Source organism: Drosophila willistoni, chromosome 3R (assembly GCF_018902025.1).
Source record: "Drosophila willistoni isolate 14030-0811.24 chromosome 3R, UCI_dwil_1.1, whole genome shotgun sequence".
Classification (NCBI taxonomy): Eukaryota; Metazoa; Arthropoda; class Insecta; order Diptera; family Drosophilidae; genus Drosophila; species Drosophila willistoni.
The window spans coordinates 10,521,913-10,535,355 of record NC_061086.1 but is presented as its reverse complement, the minus strand read 5'-3'; the positions used below and the strand labels follow the sequence as shown (position 1 = coordinate 10,535,355).

At 36.0% G+C, this 13,443-nt stretch overlaps 3 protein-coding genes across 5 annotated transcripts in view; 2 read left to right on the top strand and 1 right to left on the bottom strand.

The window, feature by feature from the left end:
* LOC6651409 (5-hydroxytryptamine receptor 1) overlaps positions 1 to 13,443 on the top strand; it is a 63,874-nt gene that overhangs the window by 28,755 nt on the left and 21,676 nt on the right. The gene's annotated exons all lie outside the window — the stretch shown is intronic.
* LOC6651410 (coiled-coil-helix-coiled-coil-helix domain-containing protein 10, mitochondrial-like) lies at positions 5,801 to 6,556 on the bottom strand. Its single transcript, XM_047011254.1, has 2 exons — positions 6,483 to 6,556; positions 5,801 to 6,414 (listed from the first exon to the last, which is right to left on the bottom strand). Exon 2 carries the CDS (start codon positions 6,368 to 6,370, stop codon positions 5,921 to 5,923), a length of 450 nt encoding a protein of 149 aa, XP_046867210.1. The 5' UTR covers positions 6,371 to 6,414; positions 6,483 to 6,556; the 3' UTR covers positions 5,801 to 5,920.
* LOC26529425 lies at positions 11,486 to 12,162 on the top strand. The gene is made up of 3 exons (XM_015176665.1): positions 11,486 to 11,686; positions 11,771 to 11,941; positions 12,007 to 12,162. Exons 1-3 carry the CDS (start codon positions 11,486 to 11,488, stop codon positions 12,160 to 12,162), a joined length of 528 nt encoding a protein of 175 aa, XP_015032151.1.

Genomic DNA, 13,443 nt, shown 5'->3' with positions numbered 1-13,443 from the left:
TTGCGGCTACTTAACCATTAAATTTTCCCTAGGACCAAATAACAAAAACAAATATACGTATATATGTATGTATTAAAAAGAAACTTTTCAGCACTTTTCAGCACTTCATAAAGAAAAGTAAAATGGAAAAAAAATAACAAGAAAGGAAAATTAAATTTAATAAGCATATTACAAAGTTTCTAGAAGAAGCGGTAATGTGCGCAAAGTACTGCATCGTTTTTGAGGTTCACAAAAAGGAAAAAAAAAAATAGAAAAAAAATGCAATCATTAATTTTGAGCTTAGTTCGCAACGAAAGACCTTGGCTTGAGCCATAAGCAAGCTGGCAAAAAAAATATGGAAAGAAAAAAAGCAATTAGGACCCCGTTTGGTCATTATCATTAAGCTTTAAAAATAGCTTGAGTTAGGCTTAACTCGGCTCGGCTGCTGTTGGTGACAATTTTTTTGTTTTGCCGAATCCGAATTCATTTATTAGCCTCCTGGTCCCAGGGCAGTTACGTGCGTAAAGTGTTGGCCCACTGAGCTGATTGTCCAAATGGCAGTTTGCCATTACAACATTGGCACGCGATCATTAGTCAAAAAAAACCAAACGAACGAACAAAAAAACTAAAAAAGAAAAATAAAGACGAATTGCAGTCACATTTAGAGAACCTGACACTCGATGAAAACTAAAATCAAGCAAATGAAATCGCTAACAATGGCCCCTAGGCACTCGAAAGTGCAACGAACGATGAATAGCTATACTTTTTATATTTTCAGTCCAGGCAGAGTTTATACCCTGGGCTCTGATATCAATTTGATGAATTTGAAACGTTTCCTGAAGCATATTTTGTGCTTTGTCGATCGTTTCGATTGAAAATGCGGATTCCACTATAGATTTTGGATTTGTAGTTTGAGAAATTTATAGTTGATGTAGGACGTTCAATATTAACAAAATAATTATGGTATAGCAGGGTAACATTTGACGTGTTAGTCGTTTTAGTTTTTTGTCACTTTTATGCATTGCTTTAATTGGTTTTTTTTTCTGCTTTTACTATGTTTGCGTGTGTTGCCAGGGCGTTGGCAAATTAAAAGTTTCTTTTTCTGCTATTATTTGATTGCCATACCTCAGTGACTTTTATATAAATTAGTTGTTCAGGTTGTAGTTTGCTAATTAGACATAGGAAAGTTTTAGCAAAGTATGTAGGATACATGACAACCTTTTTTTTTGGCTAAAACTTTTACAGGCAAAAGTGGCAAGCGAAAAAGTTGGATTGTCAGGTAAAACGGACTGACCATATATACATATGAACGTATATGTACTTTGTTTAGCTTTATATTCCACCTATATACATACATGTATGTATACTCTCTGGACTGCGACATAATTATTTGCTAGGAATTTACATTGCGCCCACAATACAATGGCCATAAAAGCCCTTAACAATTGAGGTACTAGCACGAAAGGAAAAAGAACGGAACGAACTTTTGTGGCAGTTATTTCAACACCTTTATGGTGTTTCCACAACACCGTACACACACACACACACACTTACATCCACCCACAAAGGAGCTTGGGCATGCCTGACCACAATGGCCTGGCCTAGGATACTAGCCAATAGACCAGGTCAGAGAATGGGCTACTAGGTGGTATGAAGTGGTGCCACGGTCTGGCGTGCAAAAACAAACCGCAAATAAACGACTAGGACGACGACGACGACGACTAGGACGACGACGTCGACGATGGGGGCGATGAAGCTACGTGGAAATACATTTACAAACCATAGATAGAAATCTGTAGATAAAGCAAATTGCTGTGCTACAAAATCGTTAACTGTAATTTACCGCATTTCCAATGCGAGCAATTCTTCTTTTACAACTTCTTCTCCTATTTCTGCAACATTACTGAGCCGCAGTTATGAATGGAATGGCCCAGAGTCCAGAATGTCCGATATACATACATACATGGCCAAATGATTTGGTTTGAATTGAAGTGTATTTTAAATTGCTGCCACTTTGTATCCATACATAAAATTATAGTGCAAAAATTGTAATTGAGGTATCCAATCGTGATTTACATATTGTATGATAGAAAGGAAACTAATTTAAGAAAACTAAATCCAATAGAATACTTGCTATAGACCCATTTTCCAATTAACTTAATATTACGTGGACATTTGACTCCGTTTAAAGTTTAAAGATAGGTTGCAATTCAATTTAATCACTTAATTTGCATTGTCACTTATTTAGAAACCACATTTATGTGAGGTAATTGTTTGATTGATTGCAAAATATTTTCAGACCATTAAGTGCCCTTTCATGGGTAATAACTAGGAGTGATTGTGGTTAGAGGTTTGTGCTCCAACATTTCATATCTTTGAAATTGCATTCACAGCTGTCAGGTTTTGACCAATAACCGCATTGGCCGGGCATATCTGTCATTGCCATTCCATGCTGGCTCTGGCCATAGCTTCGACCCCCATGGACATCCTGATTCTCATCCCTTGATTTAACTCCGTCCGTTCGCTACCATTTTAAAGCATAATAAATATTTATTAGCTCTGTTGGTTGGTTGCCAAAAATTAAATTTGTTTTCATTAAGCCAGACAAAGCGTTTAAGGCAACAGGCAAATATATGCTTAAAACATTTTCTTGTTGCCATTTGCCTTATTTTCGTTTTCGTGAGATTTTCTTTTCGGGCTGCCGCGAAAATGTGCTCAAAGTTGGAAAAAAGGGTGTTGCTTTTCGTGTCTCTAGGGTTGGGATTTGGGTCCTGGCTGCCAGTGTCGTCTTTGTCTCACAAAACATTTCACAGGCTTAATTGTGCGCAAGCCAAGCAGATAAAAAACGTAATGAAAAAGTTTTGGCCTCCCTCTCCTCTTGGCCATCTACAAAAAAAACAAGCAAGCAAAGAAAAAAGGTCAGAGTGAAGGAAAACTCGCGAATGAAGCGCCATGAAAAACGCGTTGCAAAAGAATGGGAAAAAAAGAATAAATCGGTAGAAAAACGAAAGAAACAGAATTAAAGTAAATATGCGCCAGGGTTGCAGACAAAGTAGAAACACAAACAAAGCCCTGACAAGCGCCTAAAAAAAATCAGGGCTGAGACAGAGGGAAGCGGGCTTGGCGTTGTCGTCAGTAAACAAAATCACAATTAACTGAAAATGACAAAAAGCAAGAACAACAAAAACAAAAAACCCACAAAAAAAACGAAAAGAAATAAAAGCTTGGGGTAAAAGGAGCAGTAATATGACAATGAAGCCGTGGGCGTCAAGGATATGCGTCAGTTAGCTTTAAAGTGTTGCACAAAAAGACAAAGACACGGTGACAGTGATGAGGGAGAGGCTAAAGGAAAGAGGCGCGTGTGCAGGACATAAAATGTTTTAATTGCCGACAACCGACATTTCCCTTTTCGTTTTTTTTCTTCTGTTTTTTTGGCTTCATAAACAAAAGCCTTAAGAGACATTGAAGAATTCATTTGCCAGATGGGCGGTAACCAGATGCAACAACTGAGGCAGAAACAACCGAAGATTGACAAAGGTGAATCAATGATTGGAAAGGTTGCGGTCCAATCAGAGTAAACAGGAAGGTATTCAGTTTGGCGGCTCAAACTGTAACAAATAAGCAGTTCTTTGACACCATTTTATAGTCAAGACTTCTAGTTAAAGTCTAGTAATGCCGCAGTAGTGGATCAAGGGATTAATTTCACAATTTAAAAGAGACTTGGCCTGGAAAGAACGTTTTATTGATTATAAAGTTATTAGCTTGCCCACTAGAAGATCATTCTCTACGATTAGCTACTGGATTAATACAATGCAACTGCAGTTAGCAACTAATGGAACCAAGCTGCAGTTGGTCCCATAAGTTTTACGACTATCAATAAATTAATTTCTGAAAGAAAATAAACAGAAAATGAAGTAAGTAAGTCGTCTCGCCGACTTGGGTATACCATACACCAGGTGAAACAAATATTTAAAATTTCGAAAACCAAATGTATGTCTATTAAATTGTTTTAACATGCCTCATACAATATGCTATCTCGCTCACTCTACAAACATATGAGCACTCTAGCGCCGCCACTAGCCAACGGCCAATTCTGCCCTTATGCATCGCGTAGCAAAATACGTTCGTACGGATATTTTGCATGTTTCTAGTCCGATTTCAATAAAATTTGGTAGTTTGGTAGAAATAGATAAGATAAATTAGTCTGCCGAATTTGATCGCGATGGTCAAAAAATTGCAAGAGCCAATAGGTTTTTTCTAAATTATGGAGGCGGAAGTGGGTGTGGCAACATATTAAAATATATGTATTCTGCGCGCATACTAAGCCAATATACATACTAAATTTGGTGACTTTAGCTTTGTTAGTTTTCAAGAAAATCAGTTTTGTTTAATTTTCGGGGGCGGAAATGGGCGTGGCAAAATGATTAAATAGTCAATGTCTGCGCGTCTGTTAGGCTAGCTTACATACCAAATTTAATGTCGGTAGCTGCAATAGTTTTTAAGAAATCTGTTTTTTGTAAATTGTGGGGGCGGAAGGGGCCGTGGCAAAAAGATGGAACAATTATTTTTTGCGCGCTAACTAAACGAGTATACAAACCAAATTTGATGTTTCTATCTGTTATACTTTTTAAGAAAATCGGTTTTTTGTAAATTCCGGGGGCGGAAGGGGGCGTGGCAAAAATTTGAAACAAACTCGATAAGCGTACATACTACACGAGACTGCATACCAAATTTGGTGGCTCTAGCTCTTATAGTCTCCGAGATCTAGGTGTTCATACGGACGGACGGACGGACGGACGGACGGACGGGCAGACGGACATGGCTAGATCGACTCGGTTTTTGATCCTGATCAAGAATATATATACTTTGTGGGGTCGGAGATGCTTCCTTCTGCCTGTTACATACATTTTGGCGACTTTAATATACCATTTCACCCTATGGGTGTATGGTATAATTATCAGCAGCTAATAAATTAATAGTAATAGAAATAAAATAATAATTAACCTACCCAGTATCTCATCGATCTGATCCGCTAAAAGAAAGCAGCCCCGCGCACTGATGCGCCCCTCAGCTGCAGCTTCTTTTATACCGTCATAGAGCGAGAGCTCTGTCACTCTCTCTCGCTTTTGATCATTTGGTCGCTGAGTGGGATTATGCGCCAAAACTCTTCTCTCTCTCTTTTTTACATATTCATTCAAGCTCTCTGACATTCACTAGCAATTTGAGAACGTGCTTTTGAGTGCAGTGCACTCACTGCAGTGAGAGTGCTGCAGCGGTAAAATGGAGCTGAGGACGTGAGAGAAAGAGATAATAGATTGGAAGTGTATGTCATGGGAAGAGGAATAATATGCGTGTTAGTGAACTGTAGCGGTGAGTTGACGAGAGGAAGAGAAGAAGTATTTGTGTGTCGGTGAGGTAGAAAAAATGCGGCTATGTTACGCTTTCGATGCAATTGCTAAATCTTTAAAACCTTTTAATCAAATTTATATAATATGTTATGATATTAATTCATTCAGTAACTAAAAAAAGTATAAATTCATGAAAAGTTATATCTTTGGGTTCCGAATTAATTGTAAATTGACGTATTTTAACTAAATTCGAATACTTTAAGTTAGTCAAAAGCGTAGCCAGGATGCAGGATCCATGCCTGGCTAAGCTCTCGAACTAACTCTTAAATTTGAGAGCGATCTGGTTGCTTGAAAATATGCTTGGTATACCGAAAAAAGCTAACGTTTTTGTCTTAAAGCTGCCGCTGAAAATTACGATTTTACAATTTTGAATTTTTATTCTAAAAACTTTCTTAATTTTCAATGATTTTCAGAAATTTTAATTTTTAAAGAGTAACCAAAAATTTTGTGTGAATGCAGAACTTTTTAAGCAGTTGTCACAGAAACCATGTTTTACTGTTTCTTCTCATTGTTTTCATTGATTGCGCCTGATCCTACAGATTGTAGCGTTGCCGACATCGCTGCATAGCTTCGTTGAAGCTCTGGCAGACAGTCAGATCGCTATTTTCCTCGCTGCACTTGAGAAATTGTCTAATCTCAAAAGAGCACGGACCGTCCTCAACCAATTCGCTTCGACGCTGGGCTTGTGTCTGTTCCGCAGCTGGCTCCGCTCGAGCAGCTTGACCACGCCCACTGAAAGCCCCTGTTATGCCGGCGCCAACGGCATGGCCGACAGCCGATCCGACTGCAACTCCTGTAGCAGTGGCAGCCATATCCTTGAACACATCGCCGGTACTACGGCCCGCTGCAGGTGCTGGGGTTGGAGTTGGCTTGACTGTTTCTTTCGGTGTTTGTTGCACCACCGTTGGCAATTTACTCTGGCTACTGGTGCTCTGCCTGCGAACAGGTTTGACGTTAGAGCTGCCCGAACGCTGACGTGGCATTTTTATCAATGATTTTCAACTTAAAAATGCAGAAACTCTGAAAGCTAACAAAAAAGAAAACCAAAAGGTGTATTTATGTGGTTGATTGTATATATTTTTCAACAACACCCACCTGCTATAAGTTTTGTGGAATAATTTCGAATGCCAACACATGTACCTTTGACATATAAACTAAAGCCCTCTAAGGAAATGCCACAAACGAAGCAAAACATAACGAAACTCAACCGTCAGCAAATTTCCCCAAGGAACAAGACACGAGAATCATCCAGGATAAACATTGTCAGCTAATTTATATTACATGGCTATTCAGTGAACAACGTACTCGGATGTGTGGGGTCCCTTTCTATTGTCTCGCAAAGCTAATTGCATGTGCATGGTTGAGCTGGCCTCAAAAATTGGCTGGCTCACTTCCATTTGCACGTTTTGTTTTTACCATTTTAACCTTTCGAGGGAAAACTGTTGAAATAATAATTGGGCAATGTCAACAACGAATTTAATGTAAGTGGCAAGCTGCTCCCAAAAATGTTATTGTAACATTAATTTTTTACTAAGCACTATAAAATTTTTATGGATCTATTTTAGTTTGATGAAACATATTTTTACGAGAATCAAAATGTGATAAGCTAAAATTCGTGGAATGTCAAACAAGATTTTATGATCTCTTTGAAGAAGAAAAATCTTAGATTACTTACTTATAATAAACTGATTTTAAATTTTATTTTTCTTTTTCCTGAATACCTTTTTTGTCTTTGGGCCACATGGCACAAATTGGCCCAACAAATGAGCAAAGCATAATTTGAATGAAGTTTATTTTGGCTAATTTGATGACTGGGATCCCCATGTGTTTGCAGCGAGTTAATGTGCCAAACGGAATATTTTATTAAATTATTGCTAACCGCAAATATAGCACACACCAAACTCATACGCTCTTACACACAAACTAGACGGATGAATGGTGGCTGTGTTGCAAATGCCGCTTGATTGATGCCATTCTATATACGTATGTATGTATGTATGTGTGTAGGGAGGAATTTAACCCAGCCCTCATCTTCCCCAATTTCGCGCCATGGTGCTATGTGGTCATGTTAATCAGCAGTATAGAATTTCCACTCACACTGTTATGAATATTTAAGCAAATTATATTTGGCGCGTTGAAAATTTTCAGGCTGTCATTTCTGTTTGCTGCCATTGAAGTTTTCAGCTGCCAAGCGAATAAATGTGACAGCAGCTGGCTGATATCTATGACCTGAAAAAATTCTATAAAGAAGAGAAAGTAGGAGGGGTTGGACGGAGAGGGTAGAGTTTTTGAAAATGGATCGGTGGCTTTAATGCTAATCTCATTTTGTTTATTGTTTTGGCTACAACTTAATTTGCCTGTCGGTCTGGCCTGAAATGTTTATATAAATCAATCAACATCAATAAACATTCTCGAAATTCCCTTCACTTATGCCTCAAGATGTGTTGAGTTAATGTTGATGTTGTAGCTGTTGTTGTAGGCTGCCCAATGCTAATTAATAATCTCTTTTTTTCTTTTTTCTTTTTTTTTTGTTTCCTGATGAATGTCTGTGGGCCACTTGAGGGCAAGGAAATTGCCATATGTTTTCATTACTCTCTGACAGCTACTTTAGCATCATGGCAGCTCTACTAAAATTCACCAGAAACTGTTGCTTTGACATATTGCATGGGAAATGCAAGCATCCACACATGCACACACACACACACACTTGGTTTGGGTCGAGAAGGGGTGAAAAATAGCAATGGACTTATTAGTTCTCGGCTGCCCACGATACGGATTTCAATTTTGCATAATAATGATGATGATGATGATGACGATGACGATGACAATGATAATGATGGTTCCTGAATATGCTTAAAGTGGCATGCTTTCAATTTGTTTGCCCGTTTGTGATGTGTGCCTAAGATGATAGCACTTAAGTGGGATTATGTGGCAGAAGCATGGTAATTGCACCAGTGCGTATGATTAATATGTGCTCATTTACCAAATGGTCTTATCATACTTAACAGTCTCGTTGAATGAATTTAAATAAAATTTGATTAATGTTCAAAATTACGAAACTCTCAATGTTGTAATACATATATGTCGCAACAGAAACCTAATATGATCTCCACATTTTATAAATTATTATTAGTTTGAACAAGTCATGTCCAAAAAATTTAAGTACATGTATCAGAGTATATATTAATCAGAAAGAAAAGTTCGCTTTTAAAATTACATACTTAATGACCTGTTATCAAAACCAAAGAACTGAAAAGTATTCCATCCGTTGGATTTAACAGGATTGGAAATTGTTGTTAGAAGCTGCCGATCTATAAATTCCATTTTACAAATATTTTAACACTTAATCATCAGGAATGTTATCAATTTTTTGGTAGTAACCTAGTACATAGCAGATGTTCTTCAAGGTATATTCAAAAACCTTTCTTTACTGTTCAATGTGGAACATTTTAAACGTATCAAAGGGTACAAGTTATTCCTTTACAATTTCGCAATTGATGAATGTAACTTCCTGGAGAAAATCTAGTCAAGAAATCCAGTGGGGAAATATTTTTCTGACTTTTTATACCATACACCTATAAGGTGAAATGGTATATTAAAATCGCCAAAATGTATGTAACAAGCAGAAAGAAGCTTTTCCGACCCCATAAAATATATGTATATATTATTGATCAGCATCAACAGCCAAGTCGATCTATCTATGTCCGTTTGTCCGTTCGTCTGTATGTCTGTCCGTCCGTCCTACTGTTACAATGCCTAGATCTCGCAGATTATTTATTTCAAATTTTTGCCACGCTTTTTTCCGCCCCGCAATTTAAAAAAAAGCGTTTATCACAAAAATTATTCTAGCTAGAGCACCATATTTGGTATGTATATTTGCTGAGTAAATTCTCACATTTTGTATGTATCAAGATTTTTTTACGCCTCTCTTCGCCTCCGTAAATTGAAGAAACTCGATTATCTCCCGTAATTTTCTACCTTGTGCAGTCAAATTTGGCACATTTGATACTAATATCCAGCAAAATACAAAATTTGATCAAAATCGGAGTAAAAATAGCCAAGTTATGCATATAAACGTGGGGGCGCTAAGGTGCTGTTGAGCTTGAGTGAGCGAGATACTAAGATATGTTCGTAAAAAGCATTTGTTTAATAACTTTAAAATATTTGCTTTACTGGTGTATGGTATACCTAAGTCGGCGAGACGACGTACTTACTTCACTAATACATATATTAGAATCAATACATTATGTATATTATGCAAAAGAAGCGCTTTTAATTACAACCAAAATATGTATTTTATCTTAATATCAAGCAATTGAATATACCAATGGACTGGAAAATCGACTATCATTTCATATTTGTACGGTTGGATAACAATGTTGGTAATAGTTTGTTGTAGTATAGTTCCTGCCGATCCAATGGACTGGAAAATCGACTATCATTTCATAATGCTGTAGTATAGTTGCTGCCGATCCATAAATCTAACAAGATGTGGTCGCATTATAGATTTGTATTTTGGTTCACCGTGTTTTTCGCTATTTTTACAAAGATTGATTCTAAATTTGAGTTTACAAACATCAAATGTGAAAATCTTGACAAGGCATTTTGCAGTTTTGAATCGTGTTTCTTAAAGTCTGTAAACAGAAGTTACAAATACTTTACAGTTAAAGTAAATTTGTATCAGCTTCCAGTTACCAATTTTGCGGTAAGAAACAAGAAAAATTTACCTTGAAATATATATATACATATTCAAAACAATTTAATTCTAGACGAATCTGTCACTGCTTAAACGTTTTAATGGCTATAAACCATTTCTGTATAATCTTACTGTGGATGGATGTAAATATCTGAGGAACGCGAACGCAGCAAACCCAGTATCGAAATATTTCTTTGAATTTATTTCACCGTACGCCAATGTGAATCATAAGTGCCCATTTAATGTATGTTGATTCGTTGTCAAAAACTATTTGTTTTTATGATACTGTTCTTATTTATTGAATTTCGTAGCATGACATTATAGTAGAGAAGGTACCTATAAATGCAATGGACTATCGATTAACCAAAGTGCTACCATTTCCTGAGGGGGACTATTTGGTTGATACCTTATGGATAGCTTATGGTATTCCACGGGGCTATGTTAAATTATATGGTACTCTATCATAATTATTACGTATTATTATTTTACCTAAGTTATAAAAAAAACATGAGTACATACATATATCTCAATCGTTAAGGGCTCGGTCATACACACATATATAAATATTAAAATATACTGGAATCAGTTATATTGTTTAAAAACGAAAAGAGCGATTTTTAAAAATATCTACTAACTTGTCTGTTATCAGAATATCAAAGCACTTAAACATACCATTAAGTGGAAATCGATTTTGCAGGATTGCCAAATTGTCGTTAGTTGCTGCTGATTCAAATTTACAAATATATTAACGTTAAATGTCAATTTATATCAGCTTACTGTTATTAATTGTTTGGTTTAAAATAGCAGATGTTCTTCAAACTATATTCAAAAACCTTCCTTTCCTTAAGTCAAGAAATCCAGTGGGGAAATATTTTTCTGACTTTTTTAAACAATAAGCTAATGTGAATGAAATGTAAGTTGATGAATTGTCAAAAACCCATTATTATACCGCTCTTATTTATTTAATTTTCAGCATTACATTTAATACAGAAACTTTCTATTGGAGTTGAATTGGGTCATTATATTTAATACATTATGTTAAAAAAAAATATCAAAGAAGCTAACTTCGGCTATGCCGAAGTTTATATACCCTTGCAGTTCTTTATTATCAACAGAATTAGTTGTCGTATTATTAAAATGCTTAAATATTTTTTAAACTACTGAATTCAAAACACATTTGATGATTATTAGACAATATAAATGCTCTGCAAGGGTATAAAAAAAAATATTTATTTTATCATAATATCGGCTTGATGTAAATATCTAAATATGGCCATCAAATATACAATTAAGCAATGGACTGGAAAGTCGACTATCATTTCATATTTGTACATTGGATAATAATATTATTTATACATAGCTTGCTTTAGTATAGTTGCTGCCGATCCATAAATACAACAAGATGTGGTCACATTATAGATTTGTATTTTGGTTCACCGTGTTTTTCGCTATATTTGCAAAGATTGATTCTAAATTTGAGTTTACAAACATCAAATGTGAAAGTCTTGACAAGGCGTTTTGTGGTTTTGAATCATGTTACATAAAATCTGTAAACAGAAGTTACAAATACTTTACAGTTAAAGTGAATTTGTATCAGCTTCCAGTTACCAATTTTTCGGTAGGGAACAAGAAGAATTGACCTTGAAACTATATATACATATACCTATTTGAAACACTTTAATTCCAGACCAATTGGTCACTTTTTAAACGTTTTAATGGCTACAAACCATTTCTGTATAATCTTACTGTGGATGGATGTAAATTTCTGAGGAATGTCAACGCAGCAAACCCAGTATCGAAATATTTCTTTGAATTTATTTCACCGTACGCCAATGTGAATCATAAGTGCCCATTTAATGTAAGTTAATAAGTGAATTGTCAAAAACTGTTTTCTTACCCTTATTTATTAAATTTCATTTTAAGCATGACATTATAGTAGAGAAGGTACCTATAAATGCAATGGATTATCGATTAACCAAAGTGCTACCGTTTCCTGAGGGGGACTATTTGTTTGATACCTTATGGATAGCTTATGGTGTTCCACGGGGCTATGTTAAATTATATGGTACTCTTTCATAATTATTAAGTATTATTATTTTACCTAAGTTATGGGAAACATGAGTGCATTTATCTCAATTGTTAAAGGCTCGGTCATACACACATACATATATAAATATTAAAATGTACTTGTATCACTTGTTTTGTTTTAAAAGAAAACTAGTCTGCTATCAGAGTACCAAAGCACTTAAGTATAAGTGGAAATCGATTTTGCAGGATTGCCGAAAGATCAATTTCAAATACAAATTTACAAACCTTATACGTGAATGCCGAGACAAAGCATTTATGCTCAGCTTCCTGTTACCAATTTGTCATTTTTTGCCTACAATGGTGAAGGTTTTCCTCAAAATATTCAAATACATTAACTTTGAGACAAGGGCGTAGCCTGGTACGAACCGCCTAAAACTAGTTTCTTTTCTCTGTAAGATTTCACTACATTATTTCATTTTATGCATGACATTTTAGTAGAGCAAGTCCCTATAAGTGTAATTGATTATCAATTGTCCAAACTGCTACCGTTTCCTGAAGGTAACTATTTATTTGATATCACTTGGCTAATTCTTGGCAAGCCATGTACTTACTTATGTTTTATGTACATACATATACGGAACTCTTTCTTTCTGTATGGTTGATACCACGTGGTTTGTCTATGGTCTTCCACATGTGTATGAGAAATTATAGAAAACTCTTTAATAGTTATTATTTAAGCAATTAAATATAGCAATAGACTGGAAAGTCAACTATTAAATCGTTCATGTGTGATTGCATAAGGTTATCAGAACGCTACAAAGATCAGCAAAAATAGGTGTGGTCACGTTTTAGATTTTGTATAATTTTAAATACATTCGACTTATATTTATACCCTTGCAAAAAGGGTATATTAATTTTGGTCAGAAGTGTGCAACGCATAGAAGGAAGCATCTCCGACCATATAAAGTATATATATTCTTGATCAGCATGACGAGATGAGTTCATATAGCCATGTCCGTCCGTCCGTCCGTCCGTCCGTCTGTCCGTCTGTCCGTCTGACCGTCTGTCCGTCTGTCCGTCCGTCTGGATCAACGCAAACTCCTCCTACACCGTTGGAGCTACAGAGCTGAAATTGTGCATGTAGGCTTGTATATACTGCAGGCGTTGTATATCTCGGATTCAGCCGGATCGGTCCACTATATCATATAGCTCCCATACAAACCGCAAAGTCACGAATAGTGACTTTTCTCAATAACTTCGTTATTTTCTGAGCTATTGTCGTGAAATTCAATATTGGTGAGTTTGTTATACATAATAACGACTGTGCCAAAT